Raw genomic sequence first — 23,387 nt, 5'->3', positions numbered from 1 at the left:
CAGAAGAAAATTTCACATAAGTGCTCTCTGCTACAAAACTATATAATAATACAAATATTTTAAGGGCATAAATTCTCAAGACCAAATGTAAGAGAAGAGATGACAGCAGAGGACAGATGTCATCAAAATTTGGAAGATAAAACATAAATGGATGAGTGGTGACTAACCCAGGAAAAGAAAAAACTGAGACCTATGTGTGGGGTCTGCACGGTGGGGAAACCAGCAAAGAGAAAATGGACTTGAGCCACAGAATTCTGAATCAACCAGAATACCCTTGAAGGCTGAGGTACAAGAGATGCTGAAACAGGAGTGCCCAAGAGTCAGTACGACAAGCATCTAGAACGCCAGCCTCCTTTCCTGACTCTGCAAAGCTAGGAGATGATGCCTCTTACTCGGGAAAAAAAGGTGGGGAGTTTACTCCCTTGGGAGGTTGAAACCAGAGGCTCAAAAATAAACATCGGTCACTGCTAGCGGAGGGTATGAGGTGCTGTGCCAGAATCACCAGAATGAAGTGCCAACTGTGTGCACTGAACAATGCAACACAGAGAAGTCCTTTCCCCACTCAGCCCCAGAACAGGCTGGTGCCCTTGTACAGAGGAGCAAGCAACTCCTCTAGCCTGGAAGAAACCAGCTAGATGGAAAAGACTTGGAGATATCCACATTTGAGGTCTCCTGGTGGCACACCTTGTCCCCTGCCCCTTTACCCCAGAGTGAAGCCCACCAACCAGCAAACCCCTCTCCCCAAACTCACCCAGGGCTTATAGAATGTAACCCTGTTATTTAGAAATACAGATGTAAAACTAAAAGAAACAGCTTCAAGAGTTGGAAGAAGTTGGCAAGAATGAAGAAAGGCAAGAGGAAAGAGTTGATTTTCCTGGGAAGTACAATTTGACTTTTTAATCTATGTGCATTTATTCTTTTTTAAAAATAGAAAATATTTTTAGAAAAAGAAAAACAAACTTTGAGTAATAAATCTTTAGGCATTCTGGCAGAAAAAGCAAATCATCTGCAAAGGAGAAGAAGCATCAGGCTGGATTCAGGCTTCTATTAGGTGCTAGTCAAAGCCAGAAGATATTGGGAAAATGGGTATTTTCGATTAAAAGAGGTGTTGTGAGCCAAGATCATTCTGTCCTGCATAGATGTTGTTCAAGTATAAAGGCAACAGGCAGACACTCGCAAATATTAGCTAACTCAGACTGTTATGAATCTCTCTTGTGAAAACTACTTGATAGTAAAATCCAGCAAATGAAAAGATAAATAAAAAGTAGAAACTCAGGGAGGGAGAGGAAGACATCATGGCAAAGGACTGAGCACGAGCAATGAATCCATTTAAAATTAGGGTTTATACCAATGTTCAGATATGATTTCAAAGAAATACAAATGTTTTAAAACTTAGCAATATAGAATAATACAGAGATGAAGGATGAAGGGAAAGGAAGCAGGAGAAGGTTAGTGTCCTATTCTTTATAAAACAAGGAGTCCACCCATCTATCCATAATAACAGGTACACATGTCATTTAGGGATGCATGATTCTCAGTACGGGTCCAGGGGCACAGTAGATAATGCATCTGACCACAGATCAGAAGATTTTAAGAACACATGGTTCTTTTTGGGAAAATGCAAATTAAAAGCACAATGAAACGTTGCTACATATCTACTAGAATGAACAGACTGTAAATTGACAAAGCCAAGTGCTGGAAAGGACACAGAGCAACTGGACCTCTCCTACATTACTGGTGGAGATGCAAAATGTTCCCTAGGAAAACAGTTTGGCAGTTTCCTATACAGTCAAACACTTACCATTCAACCAGACAATTCCATTCCCAGCCGTACTTGCCTGAGACAAAGGAAAGGTTGTGGCCACAGAAAACCCTGGATGCAATTGTTTAGAGCAGCTTTACTCAAATTGACTGAAACTGGAAAGAACCCAAATGTCCTTTAACTGGTGAGCAGATCAACCAACTGTGGTACATCTATACAATGGACTTAGCAATAAAAGGAGTGAATTACTGCAACACACAACATGGTTAATCTCAAATGCATTATGCTAAGTGAAAAAAAAAGTCAAAAAGCTATCTCCTGTATGAGTTTTGTGATTTTCTGGAAAAGGTGACACTATAGGTATAGAAAACAGATCAGTGTTTGCCAAGGTCCAGGTGTGGAAGGAGGAGTTGACTGCAAAGGGACACAGAGATGTGCCAGGGGGGAGGGGGATTTCTGCATCTTGACTGTAGGGTGATTACGTGACTGTGCATTTGTCAAAGCTCACAGAACGGACTGTATGCTGCTCTGTGAAAAATGGATTAGGGAAGGAATGGAAAAGTTAGTCACAGACTTTTCACAGAATCTGCCCATGTCTTTTGATTTAATGGACAATTTTATGTTGGTCTCTCAAAAATTCTATCATTGGATTAATTGAAGTATTTTATCTTAGAAGAATACCATTGCTAAATGTGCTTATGATAAAATATATGTATTTTTTAAAGTTTATTTATTTTGAGAGAAATCATGCACATGCAAGCAGGGAGGGGCAGAGAGAGAAGGAGAGAAGGAGAGAGAGAAGGAGAGAGAGAAGGAGAGAGAGACTCAGGGCCCAATCTCACAAATCGTGAGATCATGACCTATGCCAAAATCAAGAGTAGGCTGTTCAACCGACTGAGTCACCCAGGCATCCAGTGGGATCTTTTAGGAAACAATTACACTGGTGACGAAATACTTACTCAAAGTTCAAAAATTCCTTTGGTTTCACTGGTTTCCTTTTCTTCTGTTAATATCAAATAAAATTACATTTAATGACTTTTGTTTTCAAAAGTACCCCATTTTATAAAAGTATTTCTATCTACCTCTCCGTCTAGAAACTCCACATAGAAATAGTTGTGGGTTTTTTTCTTATTTATTTATTTATTTTGAGGGACGGTGCATGTGTGGGGGGAGGGGCAGAGAGAGAGAATCCTGACGTGGGACTCCACCTCACAAACCATGAGATCATGACCTGAGCCAAAACCAAGAGTTGGACACTTAACCGATTGAGCTACCCAGGCACCCCATTCACATAGAAACAGTTTGAATGGTGGGGTTTTTTAAAATATTTATTTATTTATTTTGAGAGAGAGAGAGTATATGCAAGCAGACAAGGAGCAGAGAGAGAGGGAGAGAGAAATCCCAAGCAGTCTCTCTCAACACAGAGCCCGATGTGGGGTCTGAATTCACGAACTGTGAGTTCATGACCTGGGCCGAAACCAAGAGTTGGATGATTAACCGACTAAGCCACCAGGTGCTCTTGAATGGTGGGTTTCTTTCTTTCTCTCTTTTTTTTTTTTTTTTTTTGAGGGAGTGAGGGTCTTTTTTATTGTAACTTCTATATTTTTTTACATATTAATGCGTGTTCATTTTTATGAACACTGTATGTCATTCCCTGACCCCACCCTAGCGGCAATCACAGCTCCCTCTCTTCTCTCTCCTGGCATACATGTCACTCTCTTTACTCTGGAAGTGTTGTCATGCCTGTCCCACTTCCCTTCTGGACTGCACAGTCATGAGGGGCAAGAGTTCTGCCTTGCTCATTCCAGTATCCCATGACGGGCCATGGTCTACACAGTAAGGCTCAATGCAGGCTGCCAGAACAGAGGAGACCACAGATAAAGCTGGAGAAATCCTTCCTAAGTGTGAAAAGTACCAAAAACTGTTTTCAATCCTGACCTCAGGTGATAGTTTCCTATTGTCTACTTTCCTACAACATGAGGGAGAAATTAAGGGCAAGAGGCAACATGGCTAAAAGCTTAGCTCACAAGAACACTAGGGGAGGAGACACAGCCATCTGACTACCTAACATCTAGTGAAATGTCTCTCCTCCTAGTGACAGAATGAGCCTGGGTGAGAAACCTGGTGGTTGGGATTCCAGAACTATGAATAAACAAAGAGAACTTAGGATGGGATGGGCCACGGAAGCCTGGAAGACACTAAGGTCTCTCAAGCAGAGACTAATAAACCCCATAGACTCCTTGGCATTGATGGAAGTCAACAATAATCATTTGTAAGCCATTCGCAAACACCAGGACACAAGATCACTTGTTATTGTGATTGTTATTGTTATTCACTGAGGAATGAATTCAAATTATGTGTCCTGTGGAACTGGGTATACAAGGTATTGAAGATGAATCCCTTAGCCAATGAATGAGCCAAGTCCACCACCCAATGCATCTCAACAGGGCTCTATTGTTCTTTCTTGGTCCTTAGGAGTCCCCAGCCACTCCCAAGAAGTGATGAAACTCTGTTTTTGTGTAAAAATGGCACTGAAAATAAATTCAATTGCTTATGTCGGTAATGGAAGTGAAGAGGAAGTGAAGGCATCCAGGAAAGTGAGGTAGACTCCACACTGAAAAGGAACATCATATTATACTGCAGTTTGAATCTGTCATGTGAATGACTTCAATACATACTCAACAAGGAAGCCAGAAAATGTGACTTGTGAAACTTTTAGCAAGTGCTCCTGTCATGGCCAAAAATGCTTATCAAATGAAAGCTCAGTTCATTCCTTCATTCAGTCCTTCATTTGGGGGCACCTGGCTAGCTCAGTCAGGTGAGAACTGAGAACACGTGACTCGTGATCTATGGGTTGTGAGTTTGAGCCCCATGTTACGGGTAGAGATTACTTAAAAATAAAATCTTTTTTAAAAGTCCTTCATTCAATTCAACCATTATTACTGATGTCCTATCAGGGCCCAGGCACTGGTCCTGGCCCTGAGGATGTAACAGTGAGCAGAGCAAGGTCCCAGAGCAAAGTTTCCATGATCACACCATCAGTAAATATCATACAACAACAAAGTAGAAAGATCCTTAATGATCATCTGGTCTGGCCCTTCTTTTTCCAGATGGGGACACTAAGCCCCAAAGAAAGGAGGAAGTTAGTCAGGACCATGTGGTCACCAAGGGTCAAAACCATAGCTAGGACTCAGGGTCTGGTCCTCCCTCCCAACCTAACACCAGCTCCCACTTTCCTACCCTTTACAATTTGGCAGAGATCCCCTGGACGCTGCCGTGAGCTGCCCCAAGATGCTCTTTAGAGCTCTTGCAAAACATTTTGTTTTGTATCACACCTGTGGTGACAGCTGAGTTAAACTGAATGTTCACAGTCATTATGCACAGAAACCTCACACGAGCCTCATCTACGGGGTTTCAGAATGAATCCAGTTTCCAAACTCTCCTCTCTCCAGCTTATCACATGTCTGTATATGGTAAGCTTTAGAAAATGAGTCTAATAATTAGTCATCTTGGCTTAGTTAAAGACAACAGTATGTTCTCCAATTTCACTTTGTTTTTAACAAGAGAGTGATGCCAACGGTAATTTTCACCGTGGTTAAAATATGCTTCTCAGTTGGTCCCTGCAGTTAACTGAGACAGCTCTGGTCCCTGCACCTGCACAGGACTTCCCCACGGCTCACTCTTTAACCAGGCTGTGCCCCCCCCAACCCCCACCCAGGTGCCTTCCTTCCACACACATTCACATCTCTGACACCACCTGTGTACTAGGCACTAGACTAGACACTTGGCACTCATCATTATATTTAATCATCTTTGCAAGATAAACTTTACTGCCCCATTTTGAAGATGAGAAATTTGAGAACCTAAGGGTACTGGTCCCTGTCTACTGCCCAAACCCCACATGCAGCCACTCTCCCCCTTTCTCCCTGCACTCCAGCCATGCCACCTTCTTGAAGTTCCTCAAAGGCAGCGAGCTGGTTCTCATCTCGGGGCCTTTGCACATGCAGAGTCTCCTACCTGAAAAACTCTTCCCCCCTCTTAACTCCTAGTCACCCTTCAGATCTCAATTCAAGCATAATTTCCTAAGGGAAGAATCCCTCACACCCTCCCCCATACTCCTGTAGTTCTTCTTCATTCACATAGCACCCTGAGGAAGTTCCTCTTCCTTCAAAGCAGCTATTACAATTTGTAGTTTCATATTTGCGGGATTATTTGCTATTATCTAACTCCCCACAAAAGCATGAACTCTAGAAAGGCAGGGACAGTGTCTGTCTTGTCTACCACTATACCCCCACACCTGGAAAGTACACATAATATGAGTTTAGTTACTATTACTGGATAGATGATGGACAATGAACAGTTGAGAAATACTATACAAAACCCAAGAAAAACCAAAAAAATCCAAAACCTTGTCACCCATCCAGGTAAGTAATGAAGCTAAAATGCAAGCCCAAGCCCCTCAACACTCAACCCTACTTACACTGTGTGATAATCTTCTGTTCTGCCCCACCCCCAACCAACACACACACACACACACACACACACACACACACACACACACACACACCAGCCCCAAACCCTGACCCTAGAAGACTGATGAGTGGAGCAAAGGTTCTCAAAACTCTCCAGGCCTCCTAACCTTGCTGTCCTAACCGGACCCCCCATCCCACACACCTGGAGCTTCAGAGGTGCTGATCCATGGGTCCAAGAAGGACCCCAAACCTGGTTAGCAAGCACCCAGGTAATTCTGAAGGGAGCGTGTCCCAGACCTCCGTTTGAGGATCCCTAGACTAGGGTGAATCCAGAAGAACCCGCATTTGGGAGGCAGAGGAGCCGCCTAACCCTCCACCCCCCAGGCTGCTAACTTGCCGGCGAAGCTGCTGCAGAAACTGGGGCCGTACTGCCCTCTGGCGGTCATAGTGGCACTGGAGCTGCCGGGCTTCCCAGAGGGCACTCGCTGTTGGTGCACCCCACAGCTGCTGACGTCTGGGGCCCAGCTCTGCCCGGGGACACAGCACCTGCGTCTGGTCCCTGACTCTTCAAAGACTTCTCCGGGGCTTTTTTCTCTTCATAAATGAAGCACAGTGTTTTCCAAACTTCAGGTTTTTTGGGTAACACCTTCAGCATTTTGCCCATCTCATATGCTACCTGAATTACTTTCACTTAATTTTTTCTTTAAAAGTATGTATGTGAGGGGCGCCTGGGTGGCGCAGTCGGTTAAGCGTCCGACTTCAGCCAGGTCACGATCTCGCGGTCCGGGAGTTCGAGCCCCGCGTCAGGCTCTGGGCTGATGGCTCAGAGCCTGGAGCCTGTTTCCGATTCTGTGTCTCCCTCTCTCTCTGCCCCTCCCCCGTTCATGCTCTGTCTCTCTCTGTCCCAAAAATAAATAAACGTTGAAAAAAAAAAAAAAGTATGTATGTGAAATAACTCATTTAAAAAGAGAACTCCGGGGTCGCCTGGGTGGCTCAGTCGGTTAAGCGGCCGACTTCAGCTCAGGTCATGATCTCAAGGTCCATGAGTTTGAGCCCCGCATTGGGCTCTGTGCTGACAGCTCAGAGTCTGAAGCCTGCTTCAGATTCTGTGTCTCCCCCTCTCTCTGTCCCTCCCCATTCACACTCTGTCTGTCAAAACTGAATAAACATTTAAAAAATCAAATAGATAGATAGATAGATAGATGGATAGATAGATAAATAAAGGAGAAAGTCCACAATAAATAGAAAAAAAAATAGTTCCACTTACAATAAATAGGGGCTGGGGAGAGGGTGGGGAAGATGTGAAAGAGTGAAAAAAAAAAAAGCCAAGAATTACCAAATGTTTTTAAATAAAAATATTAGCATTTTATAACCAAAAATAAATGGCTTGCCCAGGTGGTAAAACCATAAAGAACAGCACAGAAATTATCATAAAAGTCAGGATAGGGGTTATTTCCGGGTGAAGGGGGAAGACTGTAATGGGGGGGGATGTTTCTGGGAAACCCAATTTTCCTTCATCTGGGAAGTAGTTATAATCATGTTAACCTGTACATATGGGCTGTTATGTTTTTTCTGTATTATTTGTTTATTTAGAGAGAGAGCACATGCATGCGAGTAGGGGAGAGGGACAGAGGGAGGGAGGGAAGGAGAGAGAAAGACAGAGAGAGAAAGAATCTTAAGCAGGTTCCACACACAGCATGGAGCCCAACACAGGGCTCAATCCCATAACCCTGGGATCACGACCTGAGCTGAAATCAAAAGTCGGCCACTCAATCGACTAAGCCACACAGGCGCCCTTGTTTTTTTCTGTATTTTTATCCCACAATATAAAGTACTATAGAAATAAAAAACAAGCAGTGAAATACAAGTAATTTACAAATGCGCAGGTGAAAATAAGGGAGGTGAAGCTGAGCTCTGGGATGTTAGCAGTGGCCCTGGGCCTGGAAGAGACAGCAAGGCAGGGCCAGGAGCCCCATAAACCGGCTGATCAACGAGAGGCCTCCCCGTGGTCCAGCTCCAGGCAGCAGCCCCTCCACCACACCCTGAAACCTCCTACCAACTGAAGCCCACTCCCAGTTTTATTAAATGTGTGTGTTCATGCATCGCTAAGCAATTTGGAAGGATATGCGCTACATGCTATTTTCTTCTTCATATACTTTTGCATTTTCTGATTTGTTTTTATAATAAGGTTTGAAAATGAGAAAATACAGTCGCGTGTCAAGGAAGTAAAGCAGTACAGTTTTTTGTGTTTTGTTTTGTTTTTAAATTTTTTTTATGCTTTTTTATTTGTTTTTGAGAGAAAGAGAGAGACAGAGCGTGAGCAGGGGAGGGGCAAAGAGACACACAGAATCTGCAGCAGGCTCCAGGCCCTGAGCTGTCAACACAGAGCCTGACGCGGGGCTTGAACCTGTGTCCTGAGCCAAAGTCGGCCACTTAACCAGCTGAGCCATCCAGGCGCCTGAAAGCAGTATAGTTTTGCGATCAAATATGGGAATGAAGAGGTCTGGGGGTAAAGCCCTCATTTTGTCCTTCAATTGCTAAGAGACTTTCGGCAAGTCCTTCCCCTGTCTAGGCCTCCATCTCCTCATCTGTTCAGTTAGAAGGCTGTGCCAGCTCTTCATCCCCAGTCTCCACCCACCCATTTTCCTACCCTGCTCTGCGTCCTGAAGGTCGGCGCTGTGGACACCCTTGTTGGCTGGCTTCTGGTAGTGGAGGCTGGAAGGCAAGAGAGAAGTAGGGGTGTTTCCTCCCTGCCACCTTCCTTCTTTGGGTCTCATTTTGAGCAGTAGTCAATTATTATGAATAACCATGATCATAGTCATGCGGTTCTTTATCCCAAATTGTTTCAAAGACATGAGATATGTGAGAGGCAGGAAAAGCATTTGATGGGCAATCCAAGATTTTTGTAACCTTGGGTACAATTAATACAACAGGCAGGACTTCTAACCCACAAATAAAACTGACTCAAGAAAACATGGCTCATTAAAAACAACAGCACTAACAAAATGACAGAAGTAAGACCGAACATAATAGGTGCCACAATAAATGTGCATAGATTAAATTCAAGACTCAGGATGGACCCAAAACCAAAATCCAAATTTATAACCAAAAAGTGAGATTTTCCCGGTGTTCCACGGTAGCGTGCTAGAGGACCCAGGAACACTAAATCCCACCCTGCCATCCACTCTTCCTTACAAAGTGCCCAAGGCACAGACTCTCCAGACACAAAGGAAAATGGTAAACAAGTTTCCACATTATTATGATTGGGCATGAGCCCTAACCACAGGTTCCATGAAAACCCAAATCCAAATCTGACAGCCAGCTATTCTAGTGGACCCCTAGAACAAAGTCACCAGTACCTAGATTGCCACATATAGCAAGTAAAAATACTGGATTCCCATTTAAATGCAAATTTCAGACACACACCAAGTAATTTCTTAGCATAAACATATCCCATGCAATATTTAGAACATACTTGCACTAAAAAAGTGTCAGTGTTTATCTGGAATTCAAGTTTAACTCGGTGTTCTGTATTGTATATAGCTACCCAGCACACCATAGCAGGTGAATCAGAAAATGAGAGCCGAGGAAGGGGAAGCTGGCACACAACCCCCACCCTGCCACACGGCAGGGGGGATGAGGAAGAGTGGATTTATCAATCTGCAATCTGGCCAGCGCGGTCAGCAGCTCCTCCTGGGGAGATGTCAGAGCAAGCAAAGGGCAGTGGCTTCCCCTCCCCGTACTCACATAAGTGCTGTTTACGAAAAGCCCACATGCAGTGAAATGCCACGGAAAGGTTAAAAGTGAAAGGATTTCCAGATGACTGACAGTGGTGTACTCTTAACTGCTTTTTTGCCAGATGCCTGCCCAAATGGTCAAAGGAAAAACACAGAAAAATCTGTATTAGTATATAAACCAGGGAGGAGCCCAGACCACATGCTAGAATCCTTCAAGTGAGACATAATGCTAGGAAAGCCCACCCAGTGAAGCGCTGGCTAGTGGTGTGCTGGGAGAGCTGGATCTTGCCAGCTCCTTGTGAAACCACTGGTAGCTACAGTGGGAGAGTTCATACCATGGAAATCAGCAGATGCGATAGGTTGGGGACTTTTTTTTTTTTTTTTTTTTAAAGAACTGGTCATTAAACATTTGTTGGACTGGCTGTGCCGTAAATCACCAAATAAGAAGAAATAGATGTGTGAGTAAGCTGAAGGGACCCTGAAGCAGAGGCAGTCAGCGCCCCTCCCATAGGCATGGTCCCATGCATGGGTTCCCCTCCCATATGGAAGGTCTGGTATGTTCTGCCTAACCTCCAGTCTCCACATCTATTTGTAGTACCAAGACTGCCCATGCTTGGAAAGTCAGAAGGGCCAAGGAGCTTATAAACTCCCTGACATAGCTGTCAACAGATGAGTCTTATGGAAGTCGGGGTATACGTGTTCCAGCTCCCTGACCCCTTGGGTGGGGCAATTCCAGGTTGTGTTTTGTACCATTCCCCATTATTTCCCCAAAGGCCTTCAGATGCCCACCGAGGTACCTGGATTAACCACTCACACTTTAATCTTTGCCAGCCTTTGCTAGTTTCCATATATATTTTTCTGAATACAATTTTTGCTTGGTTTTCTTATTATGGAAAAATATGTGCATTGAAAGCTTTAGAAAGTACAGAAGACATACCATGACAGTGTTTGTCTCATTCTTTTAAAATATTTATATACGTATACAGATATATCTCACTTCCCCGCTCTCTAGAGACTTACCTGAAGACACTACTTGAGTCTGAATCCTTATCTCAGGCTCTGCTTCTGGGGAAACCCAAGTGAAAACAGAGCTACATCTCCAGCAGGACTCCATGCAATGGACAAGCTCAAAGCAATAAGGAGTAGGAAAGCTAATGCTTCAGAGCAGCTGTAGGGGACCAATGCTTGGTGTTGATGTTAACCCTTGGCTGGGTGCTTCAGACAATTCAGCCTCCAAGGTAACAAAACAAAAGGACAGCAAATCCTATTTGCGCTGAGACTGGTACAGCTTCCTACAGAGATACATAGACATCCTCCACTGCAGTGCCCCCTTCTGTAAAATGAACAGAGAAGCAACAGGAACTCAAGAATGGGCTCAGAGGTCCAAAGGAGGGGCCTGAGTACTAGGACCTTTCATAAATAGTTGTCCCTCAAGGAATAAGAGTAGACCTTAAAACAAAATTCTCTGAAATACTTTCCATGGAAAACTGGCTGTTCAAGACACTATGAGGCATTAAGAGAAACTGAGGCTCAGAAACACTGAGCTAAATGAAGGTACACAGTCTGTTTTACCTAGAACTTCCTGGATCATGTGGACAGACACGGCAATTCCCCAGGAAAGGGATATAATATTCCAGCTCCCTGTAGGACTCATGTTCCAGCTTCACGTAATAAATACATACAAACAGAAAAGGCATTTAATTCAAACATCTGTAAGGAAATGACTAAAACTGGTGACATTCAAGGCCACAAGGAAACCTCAGAGATACTAATGAGCAATCCTCTTTGGTCACATTATCTGACCACAATGCAATAAAAACAGAGATTAAAAACCAAAGGATAAATGAAAAAAATTAAATCACTTGGAAATTTATTCCTAAATAACTCAAGTCAAGGAAGGGAACAAAACTGCAATTATAGGCCATTCAGAACATAATGACAATTGGATCTCTGCATAGCAAAACTCATGGAATGTAACTAAACACTGCCTGTAGCTCTAAATGTTTTTGTTATAAAATAAGGAAGACTGAAAGTAAATGAAGCATCCAACTCAAGAAGCTGGAAAATAAGCAACAAGATAAACTCAGGGAAAGAATTAAAAGTTAAGGTAAAAGTTAATGAACTAGAAAACATAAAAATCAGAACTGGTAAATCAAAGACTCTGCTCCTTGTAAAGAGCTGTAAGATACCTAGACTTGTAAAATCCCAATAAAGAGAGAGGGCAGGGAGCATGAAAGAGAGAGAGTACAAAAAAATAAATAAAAATTAGAAAAGTAAAGGAAATTTAACCAAAGATGCAGAGAAGAGTTTTCAAATTATAAGAGATAAACAATACACACAGTATCCTAGTTTATCTAGAATGTTCAGTGGGGAATGCCTGTATATCAGTCTGCTCAGGCTGCATAACAAAATACCACTGATTGGGTAGCTTAAACTACAAAAGTTCATTTTCTCACAATTCTGGAGGCTGGAAGTTCAAGATCACGGTGCTGGCAGGGTTGGTGTCTGGTGGGATCTCTCTTCCCGGCTTGCAGATGGCCACCTCACCATGTCCTCATATGGCCTCTCCTCTGTGCTCCTGTGGAGAGATATCTCTGCAGTCTCATTCTTTTCTTATAAGGACACCAGCTCTACTGGATGAGGGCCCCACCCTTATATCTCATTTAACTTTAATTACTTCCCTAAAGGCCCCTACAAATACCATCGCATTGAAGATAGGGCCTCCACACATGAATTGGGGGGGCAGGGGGACACAATTCAGTCCCTAACAGCATACTTTTCTAGATAAGTGAGAATTGCCAAGAGAAGCAGAAAACCATGGAACCAAGGTGAACATGGACATAGAACTATTTCTCAAAAGTGTTAGGAGTCCAAGTGTTTAGTAGACAAGTTCTTTAAAACTTTCCAACAATGTTCCTAGGCTGTTTAACTACCCAGAAAGCAGAAAAAGATAAAATGTGCTCCAACTCATCTACAAATCTAGCACAGCCATGATACATAAACCTGACAGAGATAACCAAAAACTTCACCCAGCCTGGCATCTTAACAAGATCCCAGGCGATTCGTATGCATGTTACAGTTTGAGCAGCACTGTACCACGCAACAGGGAGGGTTTTCAAAATAAAGTCCTCAAGTCAAAGGGGCTAGCAGGAGCCCAGTGGGCTGAGACCAGGGCAGCCTTGAGCAAAGAGCAGCCGGCAGAGGACAGCATAGAGGAAATCCCGGGCCAGAATTCGAGTTCTCAGGGGGGATATCTAGGCTGTCCACACCTGTCTGCTGGACATGCAGGGAGACACTGGGAGCCAGAAATGGAGTGGACAACACACCCCAGCGCCACATACACATGACATGAGTTTGGCATGTTTGGGATATCCTTACATACTGAAGGATGTTCCCAGAGCAGAGGGCACAGAGTTCACACTGACATGCTAAGGGGTATGAGGAGGCTGCTTGGCTCAGCTCAGTGTAAGAAACCCACAGCAAAACTCTCTAGGGAGTAGGGAGCTCCCTGTCACCATATGACCATCCTCCAGGGATGTTCCAGAAGGGATGCCAGCCCTGGGAGAGAAGCCAGTCTTGATGTAAGATGTCCTCCCAAGCTTGTGACTCTAATCCTCTAATGGCTCCATCCCTCCCCATAATGACAAGTGATGACTTGGCTGGCCAAGACACACAACTGTTCATTTTCAGAAAACATTATTCCTGCATGCTCCACGACCTTCTCTCTCCACGCCTGCATTACCATCTGTCGGTAGCACCTCTCAAGATAGTAAGTGCGGGAGGGTAATGAGCAGAATCTGACCTCACTTGCATTATTGGTCATGTAGGTGCAGACAGGCCCAGAAAGTGCCACTCAGATAGGTGTGTCTGCAGCCCTCGCTCCCTTCAAGTTTCCATGGTGAGCAACCTGTCAGGTCCCAGGCTCAGAACAGATTCTGGGAGAAGGCTGCAGGCTTGCAGACCATTCAAGATGTCCATTAGAAGCATTATCAAGTCCAGTCTTCCCTCTCTCCATAATGGACTAAATGCTGGCCTGCCACACTAATGGGTACTTGGCCACAAAGAAGCCTGCAATAGCTAATGCCCCATTCCTTATTATGTGGATTTCAATGACGGGTGAAGTGCTTTCATTATCATCTCCATTTGCAGACTTACACATGCCTGAATTACTCAGTGTCTGGGTCAGCCCTGGTCATAAGCATGAAAAAGGCTACGGGACTAGGAACTGAAAAAGCATTGTAAGCATCGCCCACAAACTGTGCCAGGCTTTGGGGGAATGGAAGAGCAGATACCAAACCACATGTTAACTCCCAGCAGGGCCAGTGTCATACCTCCTCCAATACTGGGTTGCAGGGTTACAGAAAATGGGCACTCTATCCCATAAATGGAATGGAAGTTACAGTTTACCAAGGACACCTTCTCAACAAAGTATACCAGGAGCTATCCCTAGGGGGATGGGGAGTAAAGGGGTACAGTGAGCACAACTCCGTGAGCCCCTCATTCCTCACAGCAACAGGTTGGTTGGAAGCACTAGAATGCCCAGCATTCTAGAGTAAGTTCCTGCCAGAATGCAAGCAGCCCCCAGTGAGCACTGACCAAGGTGTTTATCCCCCACTCTAAGTTAGGACTTTGGGTTTTCTCCCTTGGAGATGGAGGGAGTATGTTATGTGTGTGTGGAGAAAAGGGAAACAAATATTGGTGACAAGGAGACACAGGACGTTCTTAGGACTTTTTTTTTTAAGATTTTATTTTTAAGTAATCTCTACATGCAACATGGGGCTCGAGCCCACAACCCTGAGATCAAGAGTCACACACTCCACAGACTGAGCCAGCCAGGTACCTTTTAGGTCTCTTGACAACGTTCCTATTCTCCTCCTTCTGGGTACACAATAAGACTGTACCTCTTTGACCAAGAGTGTAGTGTGGCCAGAAGGCTCACTCAGGACAATGAAATGTCGGCGGAAGTGACATGTATCATTTCAGTGGAAGTACGAGAATAAGGTAGAAGCAATATTTGAAGACACCATGGCTGAACATTTCCCAAAACTAATGAAAGACACTAATCCACAGATTCCAGAGGTCTAAAAGTAAAAACAAAGAATAAATAAAAAAGAGACCCACATGTCAACATGATAGTGAAACTACAGAAAAACTAAAGAGAAAGAAAAGTTCTTTAAAAGAGACATGAAAAGAAACAGATTACCTTCACAAGAAGTTAGGTAGTGGTGGAATTCTGAATTCTCAACCCTAGTGGAAGCTGGAAGAAACTGAACTCCGCTTCAGTGAAGAAAGGAAAATAGCACAACTATACTCCACAAAGTTATTCTTCAAGAAGGAGGATAAGATAAAGACGATTTCAGACAAACAAAACCAAAAGAGTTCATCAGGAGAACGCTCTAAAAGGTAAACCTCTAACGGAAACCAAGTGATCCCACGTGGCAGGTCTGAAATACAAGCAGCAGAGAGAAGTCAACATGAGGACAAGTGGCAACAAACCTGGACCGTGTGGAATGACAGTAGCAATGCTGTCTGGGCAACTTTTTAAAATTAGGCTTAAAATAATAACATAATAAGTCAAGAGGAAAGTGTATGTAGAGAAAGTCCTGTACTACTTGGAAAGAGGATGAGACTTTTATGAACTTTAAACCTTGGTAAGTTATTTACGAATGTTTCAATCTGTAAAGTAACTACTAATGATTAGAGAATGTGTAACTTACAAAACTGTGGGGGAAATGGAAAGAATTTTTTTAAACTGTCTATCTAAAATTAGGGAGGAAGAGAGAAAAAAATCAACCAAAGAATAGGTCAGGAAGCACAATATAATAGATTTAAACTCAAATATATCAGGAATTACATTAAACATACAAGTTTAGAAACAGTTAAATGACAAAAGACATGTCACCAGCAATTGTGAATGGCAGCTTTCCCCAAAGCTACCCCACCTCTTGAAAGCGATGGACAAGTGGCCTTTCACTGATGACTCCAGCTGCCCATTGTGACCATTCACGACTGCTCCCTGACATCACACAGTGTACCTCTAGGAATCAAGCAGAGCTGGCATGTACCCTCTTCACCTTCCTGTGGGGCTGCTGTGGTGTTCTGGCTCTCGCATGTGCTTTATACGGTTCTTCTGTGTAACTCTGCTCTCTGTGCAGCTGCCCCCGACAGTTCCTTGTCCCTTTCCTAACCCACCACTTGTGGTTGCAGAGCACCGGAAACAATGAGTTGTTAAGACCTTGGCCAACAGAGTTCTAAGGGCCAACTCTGGGCAGAGGACAGCTCCATCCTCCTTACCAAGGGCTCTTCCAACAGGGGCGTTTCATTTTCAATCTGGGAAGTGAGCTACTCTGCCTCAAGAACAGTTTCTCATGGAGCCAGAAGCCTTAGAAATTTGCCCTTACAACCCGCACCACCGAGTCCCACTCAGCAGATTTCAGTACCACCTGGCATCCTGCAGGAGAAAGAACCCCAAGAAAGCCAAAAAGATGGCCAGCTGCAAATACAACGCCTGCCACGTGGTCCCCATCAAAAAGCTGGAGGAGCACGAGGCTGCCTGTGTCAGCAGAAGCACAATGGAGGAAGAGGAAAGCCTGTGCCCCCTGAAAGTTAGCCTTCCAAGTTCAGAGCAGAGTGGAAATATCCCTCCAGAGCGCCCCCGGCTCCCCAGTTCTGATGTCTGGAATGTCGACAGCACTAACTGCCATCCCACGTTTGTCCTTAAAACTTTCGTTCCCCAAAAGCTTGTTTGCGAAAGTGACATAAGAGAGTCAGAGAGAGACAGAGAGGCCCATTCCCCAAGACTGACCACCCCCCAGAAGACTCTCAGACCAGGAGGATAAACCACCAGCAGCAGAAAGGAGCGCTTGCCTCTTAAATGCCGGAAAGGAGATGCAACTCCCCAGAATAAAAGTGCGAAGTGAGCCACCTGGGACACCTCGTTTTTCATGAAGCAGTTGGTAAAGATCTAAAGGCTGGCAGGACATTCTGCTGGCAAAGATGGGGCAAACAGGCACTTTCGTAACATTGGTGAGAAGGTAAGCTGATAAATCTCTGCGGAGGGCAATTTGACAGAAGCTGTCAAAATGACCAGTGTGCTCTGCTTCGATGGCGCGATTCTACTTCCAGGAATGCATCCTGTAAATATATTCACACTTGCAGAAGAAGAAGTGAGTGCAAGGTTACCCACTGCCATGTTATTTGTAGCAGTAAAGGTCAGTCAGAAATGATCCAAATACCTCTTGCAAGAGGGTCTGATTAAATGAATTACGGTGCAGCCATACCCAGAAATAGTATGCTGCCATGAGAAAGGGTGAGGCAGCGCTTTCAAAACTGGCTTAGAAAGGCTGAAACATCGTGTTTAACTCAGACACCAGCAAGCATTTTCTCTAAAAGGCCAGCGAGCAAACAAAAAAGGCCAGAGGCTTTACAAACCACATGTTCTCTGTCACAGCTATTCAGCTCTGCCTTAGTGGCATGGAAGCAGCCACAAACAATATGTAAACAAATAAATATAGGTTCCAATAAAGCTATTTATAGAAACTCGTAACAGGCTAGATTTGGCCTGTGGGACATAGTTTGCCAACTCCTGGTTTAACTGATAAAAGCCAAGTCCAGAACATTCTGTATATTATGCTACCATTTTTGCCCAGTTGTGGGAAAGAACATATGCACGTATGGGCTTATATTTGCATAACATTTCTCTCAAGGATACACTAGAACAGCGGTCCACCTACAAAGCATACAATGTCTAACTGATCCCTCACAGAAAAAGCTTGTTAGTCTCCTCCCTAGAAACTTACCAGCTCTCGGGGCAGCTGGGGGCTCATTTGGTTAAGTGTCTGACTCCTGATCTCTGCTCAGGTCATGATCTCACTGTCTGTGAGATCAAGCCCCATGTGAGGCCCTGTGCTCATAGCACAGAGCCTGCTTGGTGTTCTCTTTCTCCTCTCTCCTCCCTGACTCGCACTCTCTGTCTCTCAAAATAAATAAATACACTTAAAAAAATCTTTAAAAAAAAAAAAAGAAAGAAAATGATCAGCTCTCTCCAGGGAAGGCAACTAGGTGACGGAAAGTCAGGGGAGAGAGACTTTAGTCTACAGACACTTTAGTACCTTTTATTTTTTTTCTACATAGAAAAAAAAAGGAAGTAAAAGTTTAATTCTGTGGTTTATATTACACCTCATTGTGTCTCATGAACATTTAAAACCCTGTCCCCTTTTGCTTTGGAACCCTCCCCTCAGAAAACCATACACTAACCCAATGCTACCTCCAATTCTAAGAGGATTCACAGATCAAATTCATCTACTGTTATTTCATATGTAAGAAATTCATGCTAAGAATGGAATGTCCCAGGGGCGCCTGGGTGGCCTAGCTGATTAAGTGTCAGACTTCAGCTCAGGTCATCATCTCATAGTTCATGAGCTCAAGCCCTACATCAGGCTCTCTACTGTCAGCACAGAGCCTGCTTAGGATCCTCTGTCCCTCTGTACTCACCCCCTCTGCCCCTGCCCCACTTGCACTCTCTATCTCTCTCAAAATAAATAAGTAACTTTAAAAAAAAAAAAAAAAGGAATGTCCCCAAACAGTAGAGGTATTAAATGTTAGGGAAGATTGAAATGAAGTGGGATGCCTCAGAAGACCATGTAATTTGTGAAGGTGGGTACTCCTGACCCTCTTTTTCCTCCCTCATGAGTCTGTACAAGGGCATATCTCAAGTGCACTTTAGCGACAGCTGCAACACTGTTTAAGTATATGCAACAGCTGATCTCATGGGGAGAAAACACCTGAATAGGTTAAACCTTCTTGCTATACCAAGTTCATATTGTGTTAGACAATTTCAATCATCTGCCATGGAGCACTGCCTGCAACCAACCCTTCAGTACCTTTTACATGTGAATACATGTGAATATACTATCTGGTAAAAATTAAAATACACATTTTTTAAAACAGTGAAAGACTTAAGTCTTTTGAAAGTTTTTCAGGAGGAAATCTTAACTGATAAGTTATTTCTAAGTAATCATAACTTTGCCAACCCTGGGCCTCTCAATTCTTTCTACAAAGTGGGAAATAAAGATTTCTTCTTGCAAAAAGAAGAAGAAGAAGAAGGGGAAGGGGAAGGGGAAGAAGAGGGAGAGGGAGAGGAAGAGGAAGAGGAAGAGGAAGAGGAAGAGGAAGAGGAAGAAGAAGAAGAAGAAGAAGAAGAAGAAGAAGAAGAAGAAGAAGAAGAAGGAGAAGGAGAAGAAGAAAGAAGAAGTTGTTCTAGTTGTTGCCCCTAGAAAGTCTGTAAAGTGCATGAATTAGAGAATGGACATACAGAAAACAGATGAAATAAGAAGGTCATGTGTAGGGCATGTATCTGTAAACTACTGGCCACCAGGACCAAGAAAAAGAAAAAAGTAATTTGGTTTGGGTGTGAATGAAACAAACTGGTCATGAATTAATCATTCTTGATGCCGAGTGATAGATAAATTTTACTATTCTCTCCATTTGATATAAATTTGAAGTCTTCCATACTAAAAATATTTTTAAATACACATACATATACTAAAATGCAATGTGGGATCCCAGATTGGATCCTGGAAAAGAAAAAGACATGAGTGGAAAAACTGGTAAAATCCAAATAAAGTCTGTAGTTACTAGTATTGTACTAATGTGAATTTCTTAGTTTTGCTAAATGTACCACATGCTCTCGTTAAGATGTTAACACTAGGGAAAGCTGGTGGAGAATATATGGGAATTCTTTGTACTGTCTTTGCAAATTTTCTGTAAATCTAAAATGATTTCAAAACAAAAAATGTAAATACACTGAGCAAAGAGCAACACAATAGCCAGGACTGAAGCCCAGCCACACTTCTTACTAATGTTAGGCCTCAGGGATACCCTACCCTTTCTGGGATTCTGTTTCCTCATCCGCAAGGTAGGGATGACAAACTCCTGGGACTGTGGGGAAGATTAAAGGATGACATGCAGGATTATCAGGACAGTGTCTAGCACGTAGAAAGCTCCTGACTAATGCTACCTACTAGTAGCAGAAATGGTGGTATTATTCAGCAAAAAGAATATGTAATGGGCTAAGAGAAACAAGATGAGTAAGGAAACTTATAAAATACGTACACAAAGTTAATCAACTGAGAAAATCATCAATTTTGCATTTAAAATGATAAAACAAAACTTCTCAATGAAAATAGGTCAGGAAAGTGGCACCTGGTTGGCTCAGTCAGTTAAGCGTCAGACTTTAGGTCAGGTCATGATCTCACAGTTCGTGGGTTCAAGCCCTGAATTGGGCTCTGTGCTCGGAGCCTGGAGCCTGCTTCAGATTCTGTGTGTGTGTCCCTCTCTCTACCCCTCGTCTGCTCCATTCTGTCTCTCTCTCTCTCAAAAATAAATAAACATTAAAACTTTTTTATAAAAAGAAGAAAAAAAAATAGGCCAGAAAAGGACATTGTTCTGGACAGAAGCAATAACAGATATGCATATTAAAATTTTTTAATAGCCTCTAAAATAAGAGAAGTTTTTTTTATATGATTCAAACCAGGCAAGAGAAGAAAACAGACCAGGATATTACAGAAAACTTTATAAATTTGGGGTGCTTGGGTGGCTCAGTCAGTAAAGCATCCAACTATGGCGTAGGTCCTGATCTCATGGTTTGAGAGTTTGAGCCCCGCATCAGGTTCTGCACTGACAGCACTGAGCCTGCTTCGGATCCTCTGTCTCACATTTTCTCTGCTCTTCCTCTGCTCTCATGTGCACTCTATTTCAAAAAAAACTTTAAAAAAACTTACAAATCCAACAGAGAAAAGAAAGGGGAGGAGGTGCCTGGGTGACTCAGTCGGTTGAGCATCTGAGGCTTGATTTTGGCTCAGGTCATGATGTCACAGTTCATGATTTCGAGCCCCACATTGGGCTCTGCACTGACAGTGCCGAATCTACTTGAGATTCTGTCTCCCTCTCTCTCTGCCCCTCTCCTGCTTACTTCTCTCTCTCAAAATAAATAAAAATAAACTTAAAATAGAAAAAAAGAAAAGGGGGAAACAATAGTGAAAACACAAAATATAATGGTAGAAATCAACCCAGATATGTCAATAATCATATAAATGATAATAGACTTAGCCCACCTATTTAAAAACATTCCATTTACTTCTCTAAATCAAATACATGTCTATTCTGAGCAGTACTAACCAATACCTTTAAGCCAAAGATAGAGGCAAATACGTGAAATGTATGCTGCTACCACCACTCCCCATACATATAACAGACATAACTAACCAATCAGAGCACATTTTCCTGAGCCTGGACAATACCTTCAGAATCTTTCTCAACACAACGCTCCAGGCTGCCATTACACAGAGGACAGAAGTCAGCTCTATCTTAACAGAGCTCCCTGTAGGCAATTCCCCAGCTGGCCAGTGACCCTCATGGCCTGACTTGAAGTGTTTCAGGAAAGTAAGGAATACAAGGGCTTAAGAAAAACTCCTGCCTGGACATCAGGGAAGAAAGACCAGGCAAGAAAGGTATGTCTGTTCTAAATTCCTGGGCTGGATCTCAGCCAGCTAGCTGTTCCCTCCCCTCACTCCTCATTCCTTGCCTCTACTGGGCCAGTCTCCAGAGAACACTGGCTGCAAAGCACACTTTTACTGAGACCATCATAAAAACATTTGTTAGCAGTGATGGTGACCATAGCAAGCTAGTGCTGGGCTGGACCTGTGGCTGAATCAGAGAGGAGAGCCCATGGCTGGGGAAAAGCACTCACGAGCCCTGGGCAGTAGACAAGCTTCCCAGGTTCGTGTAGAGGATTCCTGGCAAATGGGGAGCCTAGCAGCAGAGCCGTGTCCTAGGGCAGAGGGGGCTCTGGCATGGCAGAGGGAGGAGGAAAGAAAGGGGAGCTACATTGGAGCCAGACACCTTGTAGATATTGTTTTATTCAGGCCTGGCCACAACACAGAGGGGTAACTATTTCTATTTCCAATATACAGACGTGAGAAAGGAGTCTCAGAGAAGCTAAATAACCTGCACTGGTTCACAAAGCTTGTAAGTGGCCTGATGAATTTAAACCCATCCCCAGCAATTCCACTCCTAGAAAGGCATAAACCAGAAATGTGTACATGAGCTCACCAAAAGGTTAGGACAAGCTGTTCATAACAGTTCTATTTATAATAGCCAATCCAGAGACTTTCCCCATGCCTTTCACAAGAATGAGCAAATTGTGCAGAAGCCCTATAATGGAACACTATATAGTCATGAGAGTAAACAAATTGTAACTACCCAAATCAACATGGGTAAATATTTTGTAATAGGAAATTTGGTTCATACAATGTTTAACAAAAAAAAAAAAAAAAAAAAAGGCAAGCGGCACCTGGGTGGTTCAGTCAGTTGAATGGCAGCTCTTCATTTCAGCAGAAGTTGAGGTCATGCCCCACATTGAGCTCCATGCTGAGATTGGAGCCTGCTTTAGATTCTCTCTCTCCCTCTGTCCCTCTCCCCCGCTCATACCTCTCTCTCTCAAATAAAAAATAATAATAATAATAAAAGTAAAGTAAAAATAAAAGCTTCAAGAGACAAAACAGGGTCAACTGGCTGGCTCAGTCTGTACAGCATTTGACTCTTGATCTTGGGGTTGTACGTTTGAGCCCCATATTGGGGGTAGAGATTACTTAAAAATAAAATATTTAAAAATAAATAAATAAAAATAAAATATTAAAAAGGCAAAACAGAGAGCACTTAGCTGGCTCAGCAGGTTAAGCACCCAACTTCAGCTCAGGTCATAATCTCACCATCTGTGAGTTTGAGCCCCGCCCCGTGTCAGGCTCTGTGCCAACAGTTCAGAGCCTGAACCCTGCTTCACATTCTGTGTCTCCCCCTCTCTCTTCCCCTTCCCCACTCACACTCTGTCTCTCTCTCTCTCAAAAATAAAAACAGGGGCGTCTGGGTGGCTCAGTCAGTTAAGTGTCTGACTTCGGCTCAGGTCATGATCTCATGGTTTGTGAGTTCGAGCCCCATGTCGGGCTCTGTGCTGACAGCTCAGAGCCTGGAGCCTGCTTCAGATTCTGTGTCTCCCCGTCTCTCAGCCCCTCCCCTGCTCATGCTCTGTCTCCCTCTGTCTCTCAATAATAAATAAGTGTTAAAAAATAAAAAATAAAATAAAATAAAAACATTAAAAAAATTTTTAAGATAAAACAAGGGCACCTAGCTGGCTCAGTCAGTTTAGCAGTCCATTAGCACAGAGCTGATTTCGGATCCTCTGTCCCCCTCTCTCTGTGCTTCTCCCCCACTTAGGCACACTTGCTCTCTCAAAAATATAAAAATAAAACATTTTTTAAAAAGGCAAAATAATCTATGGTGCTTAAGGTCAGGGTGATGGTTACCCTTGGCAGGATGGAAAGGGGAGTTTCTGGGGTGCTGGTCATGTTCTATCTCTCG

The 23,387-nt window shown here is 43.4% G+C and overlaps 1 protein-coding gene, 1 long non-coding RNA gene and 1 other non-coding gene across 3 annotated transcripts in view; 1 reads left to right on the top strand and 2 right to left on the bottom strand.

The window, feature by feature from the left end:
• The window catches only part of LOC147582745 (uncharacterized), a 38,401-nt gene that overhangs the window by 9,189 nt on the left and 5,825 nt on the right, over positions 1-23,387 (bottom strand). The window contains exon 2 of the long non-coding RNA XR_015248777.1: positions 12,428-12,549. This is a non-coding gene — a long non-coding RNA (uncharacterized LOC147582745). The remainder of the gene's footprint in view (positions 1-12,427; positions 12,550-23,387) is intronic.
• Positions 15,994-16,891, top strand: GTSF1L (gametocyte specific factor 1 like). Its single transcript, XM_025932545.2, is given in 2 exon segments — positions 15,994-16,775; positions 16,778-16,891. Coding segments are annotated over 2 exon segments (504 nt in total). The 5' UTR covers positions 15,994-16,339; the 3' UTR covers positions 16,846-16,891.
• LOC112869746 (small nucleolar RNA SNORA28) lies at positions 18,710-18,834 on the bottom strand. Its single transcript, XR_003224404.1, has one exon. It is a non-coding gene; the product is annotated as a small nucleolar RNA SNORA28 (small nucleolar RNA).

This window comes from Puma concolor, chromosome A3 (assembly GCF_028749965.1).
Source record: "Puma concolor isolate L17-30 chromosome A3, mPumCon1.1.hap2, whole genome shotgun sequence".
NCBI classification, from domain to species: domain Eukaryota; kingdom Metazoa; phylum Chordata; class Mammalia; order Carnivora; family Felidae; genus Puma; species Puma concolor.
The sequence above is the reverse complement of the archived record's forward strand: the minus strand, read 5'-3'. Positions and strand labels throughout refer to the sequence as shown.